The following is a 15,472-nucleotide window of genomic DNA, read 5'->3' as shown; positions in this document are numbered from 1 at the left end:
TTCATTTTTGTACCAGTATTTGTTCTTTCTTGTTGTATTGTTTGTTCTTTCATGTTGACTTTAAAATTCATCATAAAATTGTTCATAATTGTTGTATTGTTTGTTCTTTTTCTGGAATTTTATGTTCTTTTTTATATTTTTTGTTCATTTTTGTTGAATTATTTGTTCTTTCTTGTTTATTTGTTTGTTCACCATAAATATATGGTTAATGTTCATAATGAAATTGTTCACTTCGTTGGTCTTTTATGTTTTTACAAGCGCCTATATTGTTTATTTCCAAATAAATAAATGTTCATTTCCGAAATAGTAAATGTTCATTTTTGTAGTTTATTTCCAAATAAATAAATAAATGTTTATTTCCAAAATAGTAAATGTTCATTCCAAATAAATAAATAAATGTTTATTTCCGAAATAGTAAATGTTCATTTTTGTAGTTTATTTCCAAATAAATAAATAAATGTTCATTTCCAAAATAGTAAATGTTCATTCCAAATAAATAAATAAATGTTCATTTCCGAAATAGTAAATGTTCATTTTTGTACCAGTATATTAATGTTCATTTTAAACAACACAAAACGACATCGTTTTGGATGGGGGTACAGCCAGCTTTGGCTGTACCCGGGTATAGCCAAAAATTTGCGCATAACCAGGACCACAAATGTACAACTGCAAATCTACTTTGCTAAATTGGGTAATCTACAAAGAGAGGCTATTAATCCCCATTAGTGCCCTTAATTAAATACGCCACAACGACTAAGTGTAGTATTCCATTACTCATGTTAGAAAGAAACAGATATCTAAATTCAGATGCATAATCAACTCATGCAACATAACATGATAGAAAAAACCTTGATTTAACAACAGATTGTAAATACATCAAATAACACATAACTTGGTTACAGACTTACAGTTTTGTTTAGACATTGTTAGGATGAACAATCTGAACTTTGATCAGTTTACAAGTAGTATTTGTGGTGGAGGGAATCAACTCACAGATAACACTGTCATCCTTCATGACTTTGTTAAACATGAAAAGCTGCTTCCAAAAATTAGTGATCGTGTGTCGCCCATCTTTCCATACGACTATCTTTCCTTGAAACACTCTTCCATTAGGTTCTTGAATCTTAACCCTGTCTCTAAATTTTACACCGCTGTCCTTCCGAATGTCATGTGGTATAATCTATACAGAGAAAAAAAAAAAACAAAAAAAAAAACAGTTGTGATAGTATCATGATCAGAAACTGAAGTCAAATATATGAAATGTAAATTAATCAAGCCAAATTAGAAGGAAAAAAAGAAGTAGTACCAAGTCGTTTCTGCAGTCATTCTTTCTGATTTTTGTAACAAAAAAGGGGTTGTTGGATGGGAATAAGTCTGTTATTCCTTTTCCAAGGTTCTTGACATGGTATCCAGTGAATGAATCTAGATGAACAATAAGCAAAAAAAAAAAATTTAGACCTAAAACTTAATTCAATAGAATGATAAATGTAGCTGAAAAGAACCAATCTTATATTAAGCAAAATGATGAAAATTTCTTACAATTTCCTCCCCTACCAAGGTTCTTCTTGGTAGCCGAATTCTCAGCTTGGTCCATGACTAAATCCTCTTCCTCTTCATTGTCCTCTTCTGTTGGCGTCTTTGCTTCTTCTTGGCCTGCAAAACACCCGGTAACTGGTTGCTTCTTGAAATGACTTGTATTCGGAGTTCTGATCTCAAACGTACAGTATCCGTCAAATTTGAACACCATAAATTCTCCCCCTAGTAATGGATAATCTGAGACAAGTTTAGACCATCCTTCTTGGAAAAACAAGCCATCCTCGGTTTCAACAATTCCAACAGGCCAACAGTCATCAAAACGATTTTTCAGGACAACTTTCTTAGGGATTTTTGCGCTTAAATGTTCCAGAAAAGCATCTGGGATTTTCTGTATATATCATCAAATTAACATCGAAAATAAATTCATCCATGATTTTTTTTTTTTAAAACAATACATGAATTACTTGAGGAAGAAAGTACATTAAAAAAAGTGATGAACATGTCAGCCAATGTAATACTTTGTAGTTAACATCACAGGTAAAAGGCAGTATGGAAGAGTGGGAAACCATACCATGGTCTCAGAATGATTATCTGGACGAAAAGTTTTGAAGAATTCTGGAAGTTTCTCCTCTGAAGAACCCATCTTTGAAGGCTTCAAAGAAACTTCCCTTATCCAACCTGTGATCTCTCACTCTCTGCAGATACTTTGATTTGTGTCTTTCAGTTCTGAAAAGCAAAAGCAAGAGGTGTTGAGACTGAGTAAATTAAGAAGGTTTGAAGAGAACAAAAATGGTAATTCAAAGCAGAAGAGCATCCTATCTGTTTTTTTTCTACAAAATAGGAAATAACCTCTTGTTCATGTAGTACTAATATTTTTAAATTTTTTTAATAGGATAAGCTGTCTTTCTCGTGGCATGATCGTACAATTAGTCCTCCACACGGTAATCTCAGTCTTAAATCTCCATTGAAAATGATTTTCATCATTATACAACCACATGAAATCTCTAAAACTATTAGGATTCAACATCATAATGAAAAGAAACTTATAAGAAAAAGTATTTAAGTAACTAACCTTATTTTCAAATATATCAGGAGAGCTTTACCAACCTCAGTTGCAACTCGCAACTCTTCCAGGATGACTACTCTTGCTTATCTGAAAACGGCCAAATTAAATTAATAAAACTTACATTTGTTTTAAACCAAACAAAATTTCTTAATTTTAGAAGTTACTACGTTGAAAGAGCTAAACCATATTACAACCTTTAAAAAGACCTCTCTGGGTAGGAAAAGTGAAAACAGAGAGGAAAGAAAGGAGCATCAGCTTGCTTTAAAACGTAGCTCTCACTCTAGCAAAATATACAAGGGTGTTCATTAATCAAATAAAATAAAAACAGCTCATAGAAAAGGGTTCTGTAGATTTCTTTTTCAGGTCAAATAAAGTAAATGTTATCTCACAGGAACATTCCATTTAAGGTTTAGTGACACTTAAAGTTTCCATTTAAGGGGTATGGGGACCTTAGACTATATTGCTAAAGTTCAAATATGGTTTAGTGATAATTTTAGCAACATATTGGCTATACAATGAATTCATTTGCTTTCTTCAATGAAGTGTGATAAAATGCATTATTATTCACTCTTTATTACCATATGGCATATCACACATCACTTTCCTATCACAATGTGAACATGTAACTGCTGGAAATTTACTACAAAAGTTTAAAATGGGAGACTCTGTTTTAACCAGTAGTCTAAAAAATTAAGCACCCACCTTTGGTAATTTTCGCAGATACAGATCGAGGTACAACTCGATCAACTCCCACGTTTTAGAAGTAAATACCAGTAATTATGCAACCAGAAATGAATTGACATACAACATTGATAATTGAGCAATACTGGAAGCATATATAGCAGCTACGAATTTTCGGTTCATATATAACACCCATATTTCTGCATTTTAGGTTTAGAATTACTGGAAGCATATATAACACCCATATTTCTGCATTTAGGTTCAGAATTACTGGAAGCATATATAACACCCATATTTCTGCATTTTAGGTTCAGAATTACAAACTCTAAAAGAAACGAATATCAATATGCACATGGAAAACATACTCGGATATTAAACACTTGGCATGAAAAAAAAGACATGAAATTGAACCAAGTATAATTGCTAAGAGAAATGCCTTCACACACTTGAAGTCTTTTCTAGTCATAATAGAACACGGGTACAATTGACTGATGACTACAGTTTCTTACCTCATTGATAAATCCAACACCAAAACCAAGCAACATCTATTGATAACAACATTCAAGGAGAAGGCTTATAGCTCTGGTACAGAGGAGAAGTCCTCCAAGCATACTTCAGATCAATCAAGTATTCTTTTTAACATAGAAGCCACTGTGGAAGAGATACAGAAAAGTGAATGTCAAAGTCATGCTGCCAAATTTGAAGTATTTGTTTTATATGTTCAAGGTTTTTCTTCCCTTGCCTTGAACCGATGGGCGAAACTTCAAGAAAGGTGCCATAGATGTTACTCTACCTTAAATTATATCAACAACTACATTCCATAAATGATTAAACATCAACTGACTAAAATAGACTAGGATATTAGCTGATCAGACTTTGCAGTTCAAATATTGCAGAATCCTATGTGGCTTACTATACAGTTTCATAAGGCCTAACATAACACAAAAGGCACAACTTCAGAATCACGAATATGTAGAAATAAACCATCTTTATGACACTATCAAAATTCAGAGTCATTTCTTCCCCATGAGTAGTGAATGTGTATAAAAGGGTATTGCAACAATCACCTAGCTAGTAAGCGATCAATTTTATTGGGGTTTGGGAGATAATGCACTTATTTCTGATGCCCATAATAGGTATAAGGCATGCCATATGATTTTTTACTAGGAACAAGTTTGGTATCTGGTTCCATAACATATATTTGGGCTACATGAGGTGCTACGTTCCCTTTTTACCTCAATTTAGACCCTTTGGTTAGGTGGAGAAGGAAGAAAGTGGAACTGCCGTTGGATGTTGCACAATAACAAGAACACAGTCTATAGTGAGTAGATTGACAGTAATACTTTAAGTTCTCTACACCGTTTTAATCATTATCAAGGAAATAAGAGACAGTGAATGTGATCTAACCGAGTAACTGTCATGGAGAAGAAGACTTCGGCTAATACATGTAACTAGTGTGCACACCCCTATAGCATCCTAGGCTCCGTTTGGTAGGTGTAAAACGATTATTTCCCTTTTCAATCATTTTACGATGTTTGGTTTGACAAGGGGTGGAAAACAATTTTTCATAACTCCTTCAAAGGTGGAAAAACCTTTTCCATTTCAAAGGGAGGAAAATCACTTTTCCACCTTTTCTCTTTACCTCCCTCTCTTTTCTTCCCCTCAATCTTCCTCATCTTCTCTCATTTTCTTTTAAGGAACCAAACAAAGGAAAACTAGCTTGTAATTATATTTTCCATGGAAAATCATTTTGCACTAAAATTGTTTTACGCCAAACCAAACAGAGCCCTAGTGGAGAAAATGTTACCTCGAGAGACGGCTCCTAACAGGATTGAACAAGGTGGATGACCTTGATGTGGTCTCATTCTCCTACCATGAAAGCACATCCTGGTTTACTCAATCAAACTGTATCCGGGATCTTTCTTCATTCCTTTAGATCTAAGTACTGCATAAGACATCTCTGTACCCTCCCAATCACCCACGGAGGAGTACAAATTTGAAACAGAGCATAAATGTCCAGCATCTGTGAAATCTAGTTTGAGTAGTTGTTGGTATATCTCAGCTCCCACCTTGGTGTTACCGTAGACTTTACACGCACTCAATAAAGCACCATAAACCCCAGAATGTGGCAGCAAAGGCATCTTAGCTATCACCAAATGGGCCTCATCTAATCGCCCTGAACGTCCAAGCAAGTCTACTAAACAAGCATAATGCTGCTTATTAGGAATAATGCCCTTTCTCTTAACCATAAAATGGAAAATCTGAATACCTTCATCAACCAAACCAGCATGACTGCAAGCAGACAACACAGATACAAAAGTTGATTCATTTGGATTAACACCCAATTCTTCCATTCTCCAAAGAAGATGAACTGCATCACTTCCATTCCCGTTCACTCCCACAGCTCTAATCATTGCATTCCAGCACGTAATATCCTTCATCTCCATTCCGCTAAAGTACTTTTTCGCGCTATCTAAATCACCACAATTTGCATACATGCTAATGAGTGCAGAACCAACAAACACGTCGTTGTTGAACCCTCGTTTAACTACCAATGCATGAATCAGTCTGCCTTGAGGTAAAGCTCCTGAACAATTAACACATGATATCATGCTTACAAGAGCAGTAGAATCAAGAGACATATAATATACACGCATCAACTCACGAAAATGTTGAACGGCCTTGCTCCAATACTGACCAGAAGAGAATGCTTTCAACATCAAAGTCCATGCAACCATATCTTTGACAGCCATTTCATTATAGACACCATAAGCTTCATTAATGAAGTTACCACTCGTATACATATCAATAAGAGCGGTTTGAATTTTCTGCTCTTTGCTATATCCTATTCTGATAATCAAACCATGAATCGTACTACTAGTTCTTCCTTTACTAGACTGAAAACAAGCCAAAATCAAGCTCATGATGGTAAAATAATCTAATGAAACCCCATTATTTCGCATTAAATTAAAAAGGTACAGTGCATCATTACCCATTCCATTGTTAGCATACCCTGAAATAATAACATTCCAAGAAACAATATTTCTCACAGGCATTTCGTCAAACAGAGTCCGGGCATCAATAATGCGCCCGAAACGGCAATACATATCAACCAAAGACGTCTCCACGACAACATTATGCTCAAATCTACAACGAACCCAGAAACAATGAACCGATTTACCCATCAAATTCAAACCCAAATTCGCAAAAGCTGGCAAAATGCTTGAAATAGTAACCTCGTTGGGCATTAACCCACTTCCCACCATTTTCCCAAATAATTCCAAACCCTCGTCATAAAACCCTCTTTTTGTTAACCCAGATATCAAAATTGTCCAAGAAACAACATTTTTGTCTGGAATTTGATCAAAAGCTTTCTGGGCATTGGAGATCAGACCAGCAGAAACATAGGCATTCATCAAATTGTTGGAGAGAGAAACATGGTTGAAAGTTGCGCCAGTAGTGACGATTTGAGCATGTAATGGAAATAGATTTGTGGGATTTTTTATAGATTTGAGAACTGAAGAGTAAAACGATGGAGATTGATGATGAATTTGCGTGCAATTGAAACGAACAAGGTGGGATGCAAATGCAGTTATTTGGCGGGAAATGGAAATTGCATGATTTTTCTGATTCAACATGTTTTTTTTTTTCTTATGAGCTTATTATGGTGCAGCACGTTCGGATGGTTCAGCAAGTCCACTGAGCTTACAGCAGCAGCAACAACATTCAACTCAACTTACATTCGTACAGCAGCAATATTAGCCCACTCATGAATGACATGTTCCCTACAATTGTCAAATAAAACGGTAGGAATTAGGTTTTCATCAAGGTAATTACCACTCAATAAGCTTGATTTGTCAAACCAACTAACAATCACAAAATCCCCAATTTGATTTTCACACGAACCCTAATTTTTCACTAATTCAAATTGGGGGTTATTTTACCAATTACAGTATAGTTTCAGCAAAACTCCGCCTGTGAGTGTCGCTTATGCGGCATTTACTTGTGAGTGTCGCGTATGCGGCATTCACTGCCGGTCCCAAGCCCGGATAAAGGAGGAGGGTTGCGGTAGGTTGGTGGCGGCCAGCGTAAAACTAAGTCACATATCATGACATGAATCGACAATGGAAAATCGTGGGGGCGTCCTCTTCTCAGCGACGCGCTACACCTCTTAAGCCCGGCTGTAGTGAAAAATATGTGAGGGTTGCTAGGTCGTCGCCCAGAAGCGGCGTGCCACCCCTACACCTGGGGGTGGTGTCAAATATGCAAGGGTGCGCTACACTTCCTAGACCCGGGTGTAGTGGAAAATATGTAAGGGTTGCTAGGTCGTCGCCCGGAAGCGGCGCGCCACCCAAGGGTACGTGGTGTTAACTATCCAAGATTTCATGGTAAGGTCAGGGGTAAGGGTAAGGGTAGTAGGATGCGTTTTGGGACTTGGAACATTGGTTCTTTGACAGGGAGATTAGTCGAAGTAGTAGAGGTTATGAGAAGGAGGAGAATTAACATATTATGTTTGCAGGAGACTAAGTGGGTTGGAAACAAGGCAAGAGAAATAGCTCCATGGGGTTATAAGCTTTGGTATTCGGGAAAAACTAGGGGTAGGAATGGGGTAGGTATCCTTATTGACCCAGAATATATTGATGATGTAGTGGACGTGTCCCGAAAGAGTGATCGAATTATGAGTATTAAGCTTGTGGTAGGGGATGAAGTTGTAACTATTGTGAGTGCCTATGCACCACAAGCAGGACTAGATGCTTCAACTAGACAAGAATTTTGGGAGGATTTAGAAGAAGTGGTGCAACGTGTCCCTAGATGTAACACCCCAACAATTCCCATTTTCTAAAATAACCTCTTTTTAAATATAACTGTAGGGAATTATCAAAGTATTATCGCCCGTGTGAAAACGTTACGGCTTATTCAGAATTTTGCAGCGGAAAACATGAAACTAACTTTTAGGTGCCTAAATAATCTATTACATATTAGGTCCAAACCAATTAACTGAATTAAGGAAATACGAATAGTACGAAAAATTTCAAAACCAAGTTAACAAATTAAATCACTTAATTAAACGAATAGAACTACAAGCTCTCTAATCCCGATCCCAATGATGCATCATCTTCAAACCTGTAGATGGGCAACGCTTATTGATCCTTAGAGACTGCTCACCAAAGATGGGTCATCACAGGATCAATAAGGCATAGCCATGATCAACACACACAAACAAAGCACGTAATCAGCAAAGCTGAGTACTACATACTAAAACAACAACAATCCTAGCATGATACTATCAAACCCACAACCCTAACATGATACTAATAAATATAAGTAAGGACAGACAAAACATAATAATTTGACGACCATACTTGACTAGACTAAGCTAGACTTAATAACCATAATATTATTTTAGTTGAAATAGACAATGGACCGAGTTGTCCAACCAAAAGTCTTCCCCAAGGAAGACGAGGTACGGGCGCAACTCCGTAACCTCAGTGACCTGCGATATCGAGGAACGTTTGAATAAAAATAGAACACGGTGATCAATCCGGTCCTAGAAAAGGCCATGGGCTACCACCATGAACCCCAACTCCTGTTTGTCCGTCACTTCAGACGTGCACAGTCTAAAGCTATTGCTATTCAGTTTCACTTTACATGATTTACAAATTGAGATTCCGTTATGACTCAACCATTACATAAGACAGACAATTCACATTTGCTCATAACTGTTTTTATCTTGGAATTAAGTAAGTGATCATAAAAGCATCAATCAAGACTCATTCCAATTTATCCAACCTTTCCTTTAACCATGAGCAACCCTGTATATGGGCATAAAGTTTCAACTTACTAAACAAGGTCCTCCGCCCTCATAAAGTAGTGAAAAGATAGAAAGGGAACAACCAATCGATCCAACCCAATCATATAGAATAATCTAGTGTTCCCAACCAACATGTTTGTATCAATCATCCATACTAACATGTTACAGTTCTCATAATGCAAAATAAGTTCAATAAGTTTGTCCAACAGTATTAAACATGCACATTCAATATAACCCAGTTCGTCCATAATATCAACATCACCAAGTTCAACAATAATATCAACATAACCAAGTTCAACAACAAGATTCAACATGGTTTCAACAATTAGCACACATTCCAAGCACACAGGTATGTACGTACCTTGTGTAAACAAACTGATAGGCCACTTTAACACTTTCAAAAGTCGCCTAAAGAGAATTCTCCGCCTAAAACAACCAACAAGTAATCCCAATCAATTTCTAATCATTGGCAACCATAATAAAGCATTCTAACTGCATCCTAAACATGTTTAGAACTTTCCCCACTATCAAAACTTAAGCATTTGATTTCCTAGCATCATAATTATTGAACTAGTGATTGAAATTCGTTGAAATCTTTTTGCAAACATCGTACTTTAAATTTTCAGCAATATAAATTCATTTAAAAGCTTCACCAAGGTCAATCTACGTTCCTAGTATCTCAAAACAACAAACTTAATAATCCATACTCAACCTACCATGATTTATAATCATAAAAACCTTGAATTTCATACTTTAAACAATCAAAATTAATATTTCAAAGTAATTTGATAATCTGAAAATTAATAACTTTATTATATAATTTGCATAATCTGAAATTTATAACTTAAATTACAAAACCATAACTTTAATTCAAGAAAACATAATCCAAATTAATAAATCATAAATAAGCCATAATTTATAATTCAATCAACCAAAACTGAAATTAATTCGTTTATAATCTCAACATCAAATCTGAAAATCATGTTCAAACCATAAAAATTATAAATTTAATATCAAGAACATAATTTAAATTAACAACTATAATTAATTAAAATAATTAGTTACTTAGGGTTTAAGAAATAACCAATTCAAGAGGGAGAGGGGAGTGCTGGCCGGCGGACAGTGGTGGCTCGCGGCAAGGGCTGAGCACGGGTTGCGTGCGGTGGTCGTGGCTGGCCTGGTCGCGGTGTTGCTGCGCGAAACGAGGAAGGCTAAGAGAATAAGAACGAAAATAAAAGAAATAGAAGAAAAGGAGGAAGGAGGAGAAGCTTGAAGGAGAAGAAGGAGTTACCGCAGCAGGGTGGTCGGCTGGGTCGCTGTCGTGGTGGTGCGGCGGCTGGCGGACAGTGGTGAAGGCGGGACGGCTGAGGGTGAGCGTGAGATTGGAGGAAGTGTTGAGGGTTTTGTTACGTGAGTAGTGAAGGAGGAGAGGTTTCCTCTCCTTTTTGGTTTCACGTGAAAATACAAAAGAGAAGGGAGTATTGTGTTGGGTTTATTGGTTTGGGCTTTGCCCAATTGGGCTAGGAGTAGGATTTAGGTTGATGAATCCACCATGTTTAGTATTGCTTTCTAATTTCAATAGAACGTGGTTTCGTAATTCGAAATCGTTTTAACGTAAAATTTCGAAAATACATTTTGATTTCGTAAATCGTTAAAGTATTTCAATTGGAATAAACTAATTACATTTCAATTACATATTTGTTTCTAAAATCCGTAATTTATGTTTAAATATATATTAAATATATTAAATATTCGTTAAAATATATAAATAAAATGTATAAAATTACGGGGGATTACAATCTACCCCTCTTAAAAGAAGTTTCGTCCCGAAACTTGACACGAAAATTCGCATATTTTTCCAAACTTTTGCACTTTGTGCCACTCTTTTGCCAACCAAGCGTTACTTGCAATACTCAAGAACACATTTTCTTATGCGGAAGATCTATTTACTGGCATCAACATGTAAAGGTTGCTAGAAATAAGCATAAAATGCATAAAATATCATAAAAATAGGTAAAAAGCGCGAATTTCTATCGCATTCTACCCCCTTAAAGAAAACGAGTTACGCCCTCGTAACTCACCTCAGAAAATAACTCTGGATACTTGGTCTTCATGTCATCTTCGGCTTCCCACGTTGCCTCTTCGTACTCGTGGTTCGACCAAAGCACTTTCACTATGCTGACGTCCTTATTGCGTGTACTACGCACTTTTCTATCAAGGATTTTCACAGGCCTTTCTTCGTATGTGAGGCTACTATCAATCTGGATTCTCTCAGGCTCTAAGATATGACGCTCGTCATGGATATAGCGCTTTAGTTGGGAAATGTGAAACACGTCGTGCATCTTTTCGAACTCCATTGGCAAGGCTAACTTGTATGCTACTTTCCCTATTCGTTGCAGAATCTCATATGGGCCTACATACTTGGCACTTAGCTTGCCCTTCTTCCCAAATCTCATCACACCCTTGGTTGGTGATACTTTCAGGAACACTTTATCACCTACTGCAAATTCATCATCTCTTCTTTTCAAATCAGCATAACTCTTTTGCCTATCCTGGGCAGCTTGAATTCTAGCCTGAATTATTTTCACATTCTTGACAGTCTCTTCAATGAATTCCGTTCCCAAGACTAAATTTTCACTGAAATCATTCCAGCAGGTGGGACTTCTACATTTTCTCCCATATAGTGCCTCAAAAGGTGCCATCTTAATGCTTGCGTGGTAGCTATTGTTGTATGAAAATTCGATCAAGTCTAGATGGTCTTCCCAACTACCCTTAAAGTCAATTGCACAAGCCCTCAACATATCTTCCATAGTCTGGTTAGTTCTCTCAGTCTGACCATCGGTTGCAGGGTGGAAAGTAGTGCTCATTTTCAAAGTTGTCCCAAGGTTCAACTGGACTTTTTGCCAAAATTTCGAGAGGAATCTTGAGTCACGGTCTGAGATAATATCGGTTGGGACCCCATGCAACCTCACTACATGCTTAATGTATGTCCTTGCAAGCTGTTTCTTTTTCCAAGTCTCTTTAATCGGAATAAACACGGCTGATTTTGTTAGACGATCCACAATCACCCAAATGGTATCATTTCCGTTCTTTGATCTAGGCAAGGCAGTAACAAAATCCATAGAAATGGAATCCCACTTCCATCCAGGCACTTCTAAAGGTTGAACTTTCCCCATGGGTCTTTTGTGGTCTATTTTGACTTTCTGACAGGTTAGGCATCTAGACACAAACTCAGCAACTTCCCGTTTCATATTAGGCCACCAATAGATTTGTTTCAGGTCTTTGTACAACTTGTCACCCCCAGGGTGCACAGAATATGGAGTATTATGCCCCTCATCCATAAGACGTCTCTTGAGTTCTTCACACTTTTGTGGTACGCACCATCTCCCTTTGAACCTCAAACTACCATCTTCATGAATCTTGAAATCCACTTCTTTCCCTTGACCCATCTTTTCTTTGATTCTCTCTAGGCACTCATCCCCAGCTTGACTTTCTCTAATCTCCTCGAATATAGACAACCCCAATGATAATGCACTCAGTTTTGCTTTGGTTTCCCCAGGGTTTACTATTTCCAGGCTAAGTCTCTGCATGTCTCGACACAACTCTTCAGGCACTACCAAGACATTCATACTATGGCTAGATTTTCTACTCAATGCATCAGCAACTACGTTTGCTTTCCCCTCATGGTACTGGATGTTCAAATCATAGTCCTTGATCAACTCTAACCATCTTCTTTGTCTCATGTTGAGGTCTTTCTGGGTGAAAATGTATTTTAGGCTTTTGTGGTCTGTGAAGATCTTACATGTTGCCCCATAGAGGTAATGTCTCCAAATTTTCAAAGCGAAAACAATCGCAGCTAGCTCTAGATCGTGGGTAGGGTAATTAGCCTCATATGGTTTTAATTGACGCGACGCATACGCAATCACCTTCCCATTTTGCTGTAATACACACCCCAACCCATTCTTCGACGCATCACTATATACCTCAAACCCTTCATTCCCATCAGGCAAGGTTAAAACAGGTGCTGAGGTTAAACGCTCTTTGAGAATTTGGAAGGCTTCCTCACATTTTTCGCTCCACTCAAATTTTGATTCTTTCTTCATCAAGTTGGTCATGGGTCTTGCTATTTTTGAGAAATCTCTCACAAATCTCCTATAATACCCCGCTAGACCTAAGAAACTCCGAATATCAGACACATTCTTCGGGGTAGGCCACTCACTCACAGCTTGAATCTTGGCAGGATCCACAGAGACTCCTTCCTTTGACACATAATGCCCCAAAAATGCTACCTTTTCCAGACGGAACTCGCACTTAGAGAACTTTGCATACAACTGGTTCTTCCTAAGCGTCTCCAAGATAACCCTCAAATGTTCGTCATGTTCCTTTTCATTCCTCGAATAGATCAGAAATATCATCAATGAATACCACCACAAACTTATCTAGGAACTCATGGAAAATCCTATTCATCAGATCCATAAAGATGGCGGGTGCATTGGTTAACCCAAAAGGCATTACTGTAAACTCATAATGACCATAACGAGTCCTAAATGCAGTCTTAGGAATGTCTTTTTCAGCTACCCTCAATTGGTGATATCCCGAACGCAAATCAATCTTTGAGAATACACTTGCCCCGTTCAACTGGTCAAACAGGTCATCTATCCTAGGCAAAGGATATTTGTTTTTGATTGTTACGTTGTTCAACTCCCTATAATCAATACATAGCCGCATACTCCCATCTTTCTTTTTGACAAACAATACTGGAGCTCCCCACGGTGATGCACTAGGCCTAATGTACCCCTTGTCGAACAAATCCTGCAATTGTGTCTTTAACTCACTCATTTCTGGGGGTGCCATCCTATAAGGTGCTTTGGATATAGGTGCAGTTCCGGGATTTAACTCTATGGTAAATTCAAGGGTTCTAGCCGGTGGCATACCCGGAATCTCGTCCGGAAATACATCTACAAATTCTCTTACGATTGGGACATCCTCTATCTTTACCCCAACTTTCTTACTCGCATCTTGGGCACTACAGAAAAATAGTTCACACCCTTTATTGACCAGTTTCCTCACTTGTAATGCGGAGATCACCCCAAAGTTCCCAGACTTCCCAAAACGTCTATATGATATTGATTTCCCAGTAGGGTTCTTTAGGCTTACTTTCTGAATCTCGCAATCTATCCTGGCCTTGTATAAGCTTAGCCAATCCATCCCCAGAATCACATCTAGGTCCCCCAAACTAAATTCTATCAAATTACATGGAAAAGTGCAATCTTTTATCTTCAAAGGCAAGTTCTTAAATAATTTCGTACACCTTATTGTTGCACCATTAGGCATACTAACAGGTAAATCAATTGCCTCAAAATCTACTAACTTCAAATTTTTAACAATAGAGGTCGAAATAAAAGAATATGTTGCCCCTGAATCAAACAATGTTTTAACAGGTAAGGAGTTGATAGAGAAAGTACCCGAAACTACGTCTGCAGAACGTTCAGCTTCATTTCTACTCATTACGAACAGCTTTCCGGGAGCCTTGTTGTTATTGTTGCTTCCATTGGCAGGTTTGTTTTGGTTTCCCTGGTTGTTTGGTGCCCCAGCAGGCTTCGAACTTTGGTTCCCCGAATGGTTAAACCCTGGTTTCCCTTGGTTACTACTCCCACTACCATTCTGCTCTCTCTTCTGCTTTGTGAAGCACTCAAACTCCCTATGTCCCTTCTTATGACAATAGTTGCAAATTACCAATTCCCCCTTACAATCCTTCCCAGGGTGGTTGTTGTTGCACCTCTTGCAGTGGTACACTCTGTCATTTTGGTTTCTGTTGTTATAGTTATTCCCCTGGTTATTTCTTCCCTGGAAATTACCATTACCATTACCATTACCATTACCATTCCCATTTCTATTCCTTTTGAAGTTCCCTTGACTGCCCCCAGCATTGAACTCTTTCCTTTTATCCCCAACAACAATATTTCTTTTGTCTCTCCTGGTCTGAAGGCCATAGATATGAGCAGCTCTCCCATAAACAATGTCTAAGGACGTAAAGGTTTCCCCGCCTAATCCCAGTTGGATCTCATCGGTTAACCCTTGCTCAAACCTCTGAGCCTTTAGTTCCTCAGTAGCTACCACCTCAGGTGCAAACCTCGACAAAGCTATAAACTTACTGTAGTATTCAGCAATGGCCATATTCCCCATCCTAAGGTTGATAAATTCCTGGGCTTTCTGCTTCCTCATAAAAGGAGGATAAAACTTCCCCCTCAAGGCAACAATAAAAGAATCCCAATTGAATCCCTCAGCAGCGCTTAGTCTAGTCCCATTTTCCCTCCACCAAAGGTCGGCCTCATCTTTCAGGTAGAGGACAGCTTGGCCTACTTTCATATGCTCAG

General features: G+C 37.8%; 1 protein-coding gene across 2 annotated transcripts; it reads right to left on the bottom strand.

Annotated features, from left to right (window-relative positions):
• Positions 1–820: 820 nt before the first annotated feature.
• LOC110794435 (putative pentatricopeptide repeat-containing protein At1g69350, mitochondrial) lies at positions 821–7,565 on the bottom strand. 2 transcript variants are annotated; one of them, XM_021999414.2, is made up of 6 exons: positions 2,797–3,668; positions 2,609–2,689; positions 2,108–2,262; positions 1,540–1,924; positions 1,307–1,422; positions 821–1,180 (listed from the first exon to the last, which is right to left on the bottom strand). In XM_021999414.2, exons 3-6 carry the CDS (start codon positions 2,177–2,179, stop codon positions 917–919), a joined length of 837 nt encoding a protein of 278 aa, XP_021855106.2. In that variant the 5' UTR covers positions 2,180–2,262; positions 2,609–2,689; positions 2,797–3,668; the 3' UTR covers positions 821–916. The 2 variants fall into 2 exon arrangements, with proteins under 2 accessions (XP_021855106.2, XP_056698365.1); XM_056842387.1 differs by lacking the exons at positions 821–1,180; positions 1,307–1,422; positions 1,540–1,924; positions 2,797–3,668 and adding exons at positions 3,793–3,934; positions 5,091–7,565.
• Positions 7,566–15,472: the final 7,907 nt, after the last annotated feature.

Source organism: Spinacia oleracea, chromosome 4 (assembly GCF_020520425.1).
Source record: "Spinacia oleracea cultivar Varoflay chromosome 4, BTI_SOV_V1, whole genome shotgun sequence".
NCBI classification, from domain to species: Eukaryota; Viridiplantae; Streptophyta; class Magnoliopsida; order Caryophyllales; family Amaranthaceae; genus Spinacia; species Spinacia oleracea.
Note: the sequence above shows the minus strand (reverse complement) of the source record. Positions and strands in the feature narration are given on the sequence as shown.